General features: G+C 31.5%; 1 protein-coding gene across 1 annotated transcript; it reads left to right on the forward strand.

Moving 5' to 3' along the window:
• Positions 1-467: 467 nt before the first annotated feature.
• On the forward strand, positions 468-7,413 carry LOC129916596 (6-pyruvoyl tetrahydrobiopterin synthase). Its single transcript, XM_055996624.1, has 5 exons — positions 468-599; positions 791-881; positions 940-1,019; positions 6,648-6,793; positions 6,857-7,413. Exons 2-5 carry the CDS (start codon positions 817-819, stop codon positions 7,064-7,066), a joined length of 501 nt encoding a protein of 166 aa, XP_055852599.1. The 5' UTR covers positions 468-599; positions 791-816; the 3' UTR covers positions 7,067-7,413.
• Positions 7,414-8,867: the final 1,454 nt, after the last annotated feature.

The raw sequence follows: 8,867 nt of genomic DNA on the forward strand, positions 1-8,867 counted from the left end.
CTTTCTTCGTTTAAGTTTCTTTAATAGTATTTAAACAACTTTTTAGAAGTTGTAAAACACTCCGAACTTCTATAAGCACTTAAATTCTGAAGCAAGTTCAATACAAGCTGTATAAAAAGTAGAACCTGCGGGATTTCAATTTACAGAAGCTGTTGTGCTAGTTGGGTCGATCGATCTTTCTGGTTCACAAACACAAATACACACCAATACCAATGTAGCAAATAAAAATCAATCTGAAAATCCGTCGTGTAAGTCCGGCATTATGCCGGATTCGTAACGATACAAATTACAAATCAATTTATTGATCAAAATATAAATTTATCAAACGAAAAACCCAAAAAAAAATGAAACACCCTTTTTAAAAAGCTGTTTCATCATACAGCTTTCTTCTTGCTCTCATTAGCGCCATCTACATCTTAATTCTACAAAACAAATGTCAAAGTTTCATATATATATACGTCAAAATTGAACTTAAAAAATCCGAAAAGAAAAACAAATAAAATCAACAAGCTCTCTCCACTCGTCGCCACATTAAATTGAAATTTACATTAATTAAATTCGACAGCATTTTTTTTAATAATAATTATTTCCAATTTAAGGTAAATATCTTTCTTAAAATTCAATAAAAAAAACATCAATCTTAATTGTGAATCTCAAATAGATTCATTTTGTTTATTTCCTTCTTCTCTTTTTTTTGGAATTAATAAATTTTAATCCAAAAATATCTCAGATTAGAGTGTGTATAGAATTTATGTATATTTAATTTATGTTTAATTTTTATTATTCGCAGCATCACTTCAAATCAAACACATCATCATGTCTCAACCGGTTGCATTTTTAACTCGCAAAGAAATTTTCAGTGCTTGTCATCGTTTGAACAGGTACAAATTCCCCAAAATCTTTATGATTTATATTTTTATTATTTTTTTGTTTCGATAGTAATCAACTTACTACTGCAGAAAATCTAGAAATCTATGGAAAATGCAATAATCCCAATGGCCATGGCCACAATTACATTGGTAAGTGATGATAATTTCCTTGATTTTCTTGAGTCTAAAGTTTCATCTTAGTTTGAGTTGAGGTCATCCACACACGCCACAAATCTCTACTTTAATTACTTTAAAAGACCGCAGGCAGTTTGTATTCTCTCAATAACATAAGATTAATTGCAATTGTATTAATATACAATTGCGATAGTTTTTTTTTTTTTTTAATTGTTTTAGCAATTATTCGAGTAGAGCGTATGGCTTAAGTGATAAGGTCTTTTTCTTGAGTGTTCTTGATTATACTGTGGTTAGTTATGGTAGACAGCGAGATAAAGAAGTCTGGTTTTAATACTTTCCTTTTTCGGTGATAAGATGAATCTTAAAACCATTGAGAGTCAGAGAACTAGTTGACTATCAGTTTTTTATGCAATTAAGCATTTGTGAACAATTCTAGTGGCAATTCCTAACTCTTTCTTCTTTTGTAGTTAATTTTTTTAATCAAAAACACATGTCTTTTTCTTTCACTCCAATGAGAGTACCTTTTTAGTACTTATTTTTGCACTTTTGAAGGTTTTGTGGTCTTTGACGCCACAAAAGTGTAAAAAAAAAAATTACTCCGGAGTAATTTTAGTACTACGGAGTACCCCGGATTTACTCCAATTTTTAGTCAGATTTACACCGATTTGCACACACACTTATGAATTTGAAGTTTGACATTTTAAAATTTTGTTTGAAAAGTGAAAAATGCGAAAAGTTTTTTTTTTTCAAACTCTTTTGTTATTAACAAAACCAACCATTATGAATATATTTTCTATTGTATTCTATTCCGCCAGATATATTTCTTTCATTTTTTTCGTTAATTCTTCACTTTTTCCAAAATGAAATTGAAAACCGAATAAAAAAAATTTTCAGCCAGTGTTCTTCATCAATAACAAAAAAAATCCTGTGCCATATAACAAAAAAATCCCATTTTTTTCTGCGTTGATGGGATATTTTTATTTTACAATTATCAAACTAAAGGTGTGTGCCAATTAGGCTGAAAAACCCGATCAGAAGCGTAATGAAAAATATACCAAAAGTAAAACTAAGCCCGCTTCTACACGAAGACGCACATAAGAGCAAGGGAGAAATAAAGTTCGAAAAAAAGGGAAGGAAGATTTTCTACCGTGAGTCCCCGGTAAGTCTGCTTTTACATGAAGACGCAAGGCGCAGAAATTATCTTCGAATTTCCTTTTGATTTTCCCTTTGGTGCGTCGCGCGCTTCTACACGTAGTAATTTTTTAAGACGCAAATTTGACAGCTATTTTTTTATTTTATCTTGTTCTTGTTTTCGTATCTATTTTTATTTAAAAAAAAAAAGCACCAAAATATACAAAAAACAACATCAGGGGGCTCTATGTGCAACGAAAACATTTAAATAAATTAACAAAAGTTAGTATACACCCAAATAATATACATACGACGAAGCGAACTCTGCCACTGACGAAATCAATTAAAGCAAAACAGCCAAAAAAAGAACAAGATCAAAGAGAGACGTCAAAATGAGTCTCAAAATTTTCGACCGGGGACTCACAGGGTAAAAAATCTTCCATCCCTCTTTTTCGAACTTTCTTTCTCCCTTACTCTTCATTGAATCTTGACTCTTGCGTCTTCATGTAAAAGCAGACTAAAAAATTTTGTGACTCTTTTTGACGTTTCTCTTTGGTCTTGTTCTTTTTTTTGCTGTTCTGCTTTATTTTATTTCGTCGGTCGCGCAGTCTTCTTCGTCGGTTGTGTATCATTTGCGTGTACAGTAACGTTTTTAATTTATTCAAAGTTTTCGTTGCACATTGACCCCACTGGAGTTGTTTTTTTTTTGTACATTTTGGTGTTTTTTTTTTTAGAATTAAAATACATAGTCTGCTTCTACACGAAGACGTAGACGCACAAGATGCACATAAGAGCAAAGGAGAGATCGATCTTTCTCCCTTGTTCTTATGTGCATCTTGTGCGTCTACGTCTTCCTGTAGAAGTCATCATAAGAAAACAAGAACAAAATATAACCAAAGAAAATAGCTGCCAAATTTGCGTCTTCAAAAAAATACTACGTGTAGAAGCGCGCGACGCACCGAAACGAAAATCAAAAGGAAATTTAAAGATAATTTCTGCGCCTTGCGTCTTCATGTAGAAGCAGACTTCTCAACGAACGCTTATTATGCTTCATATGTTATTAATTTTAATTTTTTTTTTTTCAATTCATAAAATTTTTCCTTAGGCCCGTTATCACTATTTTGTTCATGGAAATTATGCATTTTTGCCTTGTCAATTGTCAATTACAAAAAAAAAAAATTACTCTCATTATGTTCTTTCACTCCAGAAAAAGGAGTAAAAAATTAAGCCTCAGTAGAGGCAAAAAACAAAGTGAAATGTATGAGAATCCATACAAATGATCTGGTTTTGATTAAGCGAAGCTCTGAAAATATCGATGTTAAGCAAACAGGGTCTTTTCTATTACATCCGGATTTTTTTCAACAAGATAATTGTATCATTAGTCCAAAATCGCCTTTTTCTGGGTTACGAGGTATTAGAACTACAGCGACGAACAAACAATATTGCAAAAACTATAAGAAATTATAGTTTTCCATAACATTTACATTCGATGAGTATGAAGGCTAGTCCAGTGAACTTTCGTCTTGATCCAATATGCATCAGTTTTATTTCTATTGCGATGTGATTTCGGGCATTTACCTTATGGAATGCTCATGACGTTTGTTTACCATAAATGTTCACCATAACGAAAGCTTCCACTGTTATTTGTTTGTTAAAGTTTGCGATTATTTTCGAACCATGTAACTAAAAGTTAATTGTTGTATATTATAAAAAAAATGATTGTTTCCTATTGCACTAAGAAATAGAACTAATATCGTTCTGGAACATTTTAAATGGTTTGTTTTCCATCCAAAAACCACTCACCAACCCATTTTTGTTTTCTGCAAATGAACTTTATATTTTACCTTATTTGACCATAATAGTGGTCTTATTCTGCATTTCAGTTAATGGACAAAACATCACATTAACATCAAATAAACACCACATTTCGTTTGATTTTAGTGCCAACGTTTATGAAACGTGCAGGCTAGTTTTGGAATTATTTTTCTCTTGGCTCTTTGTCTAGGTGCCCCATTTTTTACTTTTACATTAAATCACTAGTTTACGTTAATTTCAAAATTCTCATACAAATTTAGCGTATTTACCAACACCATTTACGACTGTGCACAGTAGAAGTGCAATTTTAATGTTAACTTCTATTTTTGCATTTTCTGTGGTACCTAATGGTAGCTCTTAGCGCAGATTTTGTTAAAATACACAAATTATTAAAACTAATATTGTCCACGCTTTTTCATCATTTTTACAAGATTTTAAAGCCTGCCTTTATTCTAGTGACGCAAAAAAAAAAAACAGAGTGTTTTGTGACGACATGCGAAAAAACGCAACTAGTAGCCAAACGGTTTCTTGTTTTGGTTTTTTTGTTTTTACAATATTGTTTGTAATAAGTTACTCTTTGAAAATCCAAAACCGAAAATCTGTCAAGTTACCAAACCACAGCACTTTTATCACTTTTATCTTTTGTAATATTAGTGCCTTTATTCAAGTGAACCGCAGTGTATGAATGTCGAATAATCGGTGAATTGATGATTATTTCAAAACTGGGTGGTTTTCGACACGAAGATCTGTTGGTAGAGGAACACATACAAAAATACAAAATACCACACGTTGATTAAGGATGTTCCACTAAGTTTCGTCAGTTCCTTGGTAAGAATAGTTAATTAAATTGCTGAAAATATAACATACTTACCTTATTTTTAAAACCTTTCTGCTTGTCTTGTCAGGCTCTAAATTTAAAGCTGTTTTCATACCCAACACGTTTCTGTTTTTTTTTTTTTTTCGGGGCAGAATTTTGGAAGGACCTACTTTTGCGGTCATAAAGACTGAATTTTAAGTTTCGCAAACTGAAGTTCGTTTTAGTTCCTTGTAGCTTCCATATAAAAAATAGTCCTGTGCTACTTCAATATTTGGCTCGTTTTTATTCCGAATGTCGATAAAAATATTTATTATCAGGTCTGCTGAAGAGGAAGTGACCAATTTGCCTTCAAACTTGCTTCTTATTTTCGAGAAGTAATTAATATCTTCCTACCATGGAATAAGCCTAGATGTCTCGAATTACACTAGGAACCTAAGAGCTTAGCGATCGCGGAACTTTTTTTTCCAGAGGGGCCAGCCATAGATGACTACGTGATTAATATCGATTTGATACGAGGAGGGTGGATCAAAAAGTTTGCGGAATGAAGGGGTTAGAGAAGCCATGGAGGAAATTTTCCCTCATATTGTTTGGGCATTCATTAGAGAGAATTATACCAAGTTTGGTTTCTGAGCTTTCGTTGATTTAGCAAATGAATCCGAGGGACAAAATGAACGTATGTTTTAAAGCCATGTAAATTGCTAATCCAGAGAGTCAATTGAAAATGATTCTCTCCGAAAAAAATATTGGCTTCAAGTTTTTGTAATACGGAATAAATTTGGCAAATCGATTAAAAAGAGTGTCAAAATAAGAGGTAGATACTACACAAACATTGCTGCATAAAAAGGAGAATGTGGATGAAAGGGGATTTGCTTTTGCAAGACAAAGTTTAAATTCTCAAGTGCTTCAATCCAAAGGATTGCTTTTTTTTAAACCGGGCATACAGTATTGGACTTCCATTTGTTTAAAGCACGATCACGTTAATACATAGAATTTATAAATGACTGTGTTAAAGCATTCTTTAAATAAACGAAAAGAAGCATATTATAAAATAATTAAAGTGTAGAAGGTGTAACAAGTGTGTAATGTAATGCTTACGAAAATTTTTACATATAAATGCAATCAAGTTTTGTTAACGATTTTTAAAAGCCTTAATTGAAACAGAACCTAAAATGACTTGGTGTGCATAATTTGGGATAGCTAACTGGAGACAAGATGACTGCCTAAGCTTTTTAATTATAGTTCATTACACCTAGACTATTATCCGTGAGTGCCACTTGCACGAACAAAAATCACCTCCTATGAGACAAAGTTCACCATTCGAGCGTGGCATGAGAGTATCTGGAAATACTTTATTGCTAAATCAGGTTCCAAAGCAAATTTTCTAACAGTGGGGTGTAAGGGACGATATGGGAGATTCTTTCTCTCGATAAGTGATAATATTTTAGACTTTTTCAATTACTTGGACACTCAAACTTGGGTCTCACGTTATTCGAACTCGCATCTGGTCTTACGGTACTGAATGGAAACTAGCAGCTTGTTGCTTGGACGGCCGTAGATTGATCACAGTTTTTGTTTTCCTTAGCCAGAACCACACTTAACAATTCCGCAAACAATTAAACATGGCTCATTTTCAGTATGTAGGATCTGATCATTTGTTACAACTTAATTTTTTAACTCATGTTTCGTGTGACTGTCCCTTATCAGTAAGTTTTAAAATAACATCATCAAAACATTAAAAAAAATTACATAAATTTCAAATCATCTGTTCATATCTAATCTAAAAACTCAAGATTATCCAAACGGTAATGTTCATATCCTTATTATTTAATACAACAAAAATCTCTTTTATGTGTTTTTTTTTTTTTTCTTTTCTTTTGTAGTTGAAGTTACTGTTCGTGGACCAATTGATGCTCGCACTGGAATGGTTATGAATATCACTGATCTGAAACTAGCAATGGATGCTGTAATTTTTAAAAACTTGGATCATAAAAATCTCGATAAGGATGTTGAATTCTTTGAACAAATTGTAACTTTTTCAATAACCATTATATTTTGCATTTAATTATCTTTATTTTTTTTATTTATTAAGCCTAGTACAACAGAAAATGTCGCCGTCTACATTTGGGATAATCTACGCCAGAAACTAAAGAAACCAGAACTTTTGTATGAAGTTAAAATTTATGAAACTGACAAGAATTCTGTTATCTATCGTGGACCATATTTCCAAAATTATATATTCGCTAATGGAAAACAAAGCGAAAAAGATTCCTGTGCTAATATCTCTTCTGATTCGGATTAAATAAATCAATACATCTTTAGTTTAATAACTGAAGATTATAACATTCCTCCTAACGATTTATTTGAAAAACCAAACAGAAACAAAACAAAAAAAATGTTTAAGATACTGACCAACCCAACGAATTTGATGGAAAATTATAGTGACTGAAATTAATTTAATCTAGCTGACAATTGATAATTTCTGCATTCATCTTTTATGAAAAAATGAAGAAACTCATTTGTCAGTGAATGTTAATTCATCATAATGGACCAATGCGATGACAATACTATATTATCAAGAATTTTCAGATTTTTTATTATTATGTTAACCTCTTTAATAAAATCATACAACATTTACTGTGAAAACAATTTTTTTTTTTAATTAAACTTTTTTGAATTTTTTTGTAGAGCACCATAAAGTTATGTATGTATGTATAATGTTTATTCAATTTTATATTTTGATAAATTAGTTGTTACTAAATAAAAAACCTCTTAAATCTAAATTTAATTTTTTCTCCATTTTTTGTTTTTGCTCGTTCAAAATAGTTGAAATTGAATTCGATTTTTTCCATACATCTGCTTCAGTTACAGTTTTAGTCTTGTTTCGCAATAAAATAGTCATTGCAAATTTAAAAGTTTTTCGGAAATTGAAAGTAGCCATTAACGTTATTTGATTTTTATCTCTTAAAAGACGTAATTAAAAAAAACTATATAGCATCCAACATTGGCTGGTCGTTTTTTTGCATTCAATTCTCATACCTCTTCCATAAATTGTTGGATTTGTCTGTCACTTGTCTTTCAAAAATTAGTATTTTATTCCTTGGTAAAAAATTTCCGTAAACGAGTTACGTACTACGAAAAATCCACGTTCGAAAGTAGTAGATATCATCATTTTCTGTACAAAATACCTGCAGAATATGCCTCGGCTGCAGTGCAAGGTTGAATGAATCAGATAATAGCACATCTTCTTGTCTATTACCTATCTTTGTACTAAATTGCACTTCATGTTTCTTTTTGTCATACGCGACAGAATTCGTTTTTCTTATTTTTGACAAGGCCACACGATTTTGTTCTTAAATTTAAAAATAATTAAAACAGTTGAGTTTTTTAATTAGAAATTTGTTCAATTTTTGATTTTCAATACAATAATAGGCGTGTTTTTTCTAATACTCAGTAGCTACTCATTTTTGAGTTTATTCGCAAAACAATAAAAAAAATTACACAAGTAAGTATTTGTTTTTATTGTTTTTCGATAAAATAACAAAATGAGTAGCTACTGAGTTGTAGAAAAAACACGCCTCATATAATCTGTTTAGGAATTTGTCACTGTGGTGTATGCGTAACCTTTCCAAATAATAAAGAAGAAAATAATATCAACAGGAAAAATAAACATTTTACTTCTCGTAATGATGACGAGAGTTCAGATCAAATATTACGAAATCGCTAAGAGTTTAGATGCGTAAAAAAGATAAACGCAAAATATCCTGCTGTAGTCTGGGTTATTATTTTAAGTGATAGACAATTTTAGAGGCCAGAGCTTTTAGTAGGAAGAGGGTATGAAGGTCTCCTTTTTCGTATTTTGTTAATATTTTTAAAACCAAGCGAATAGGAACAAATCATGTTCCACAAACTTAAAATTTGGTAAATTAAATTTTAAGTCTTTAAATGAACTTATCACAGAACCGAAATTGTCCCCCTGTGGCTACTGTTATTGAGCTATACTTTTTTTTTTGGGGAGATCCCGGTCCATTCGAAAAAAACGGACCCACTTTGGGTTATGTATTATTTTTCGATGCGCTGGCGCTGAACCCAAATCCGACGAC

The sequence above is a fragment of the Episyrphus balteatus genome, chromosome 3 (genome assembly GCF_945859705.1).
Source record: "Episyrphus balteatus chromosome 3, idEpiBalt1.1, whole genome shotgun sequence".
Lineage (NCBI taxonomy): Eukaryota > Metazoa > Arthropoda > Insecta > Diptera > Syrphidae > Episyrphus > Episyrphus balteatus.

Excerpts from the sequence above, each read along its gene's own strand:
- LOC129916596 (XM_055996624.1), top strand. The coding sequence starts at position 817 with ATGTCTCAACCGGTTGCATTTTTAACTCGCAAAGAAATTTTCAGTGCT. Across the intron at positions 882-939 it reads GCTTGTCATCGTTTGAACAG|TAATCAACTTACTACTGCAG; the intron begins GTACAAATTCCC and ends TTGTTTCGATAG. Across the intron at positions 6,794-6,856 it reads TTGAATTCTTTGAACAAATT|CCTAGTACAACAGAAAATGT; the intron begins GTAACTTTTTCA and ends TTATTTATTAAG.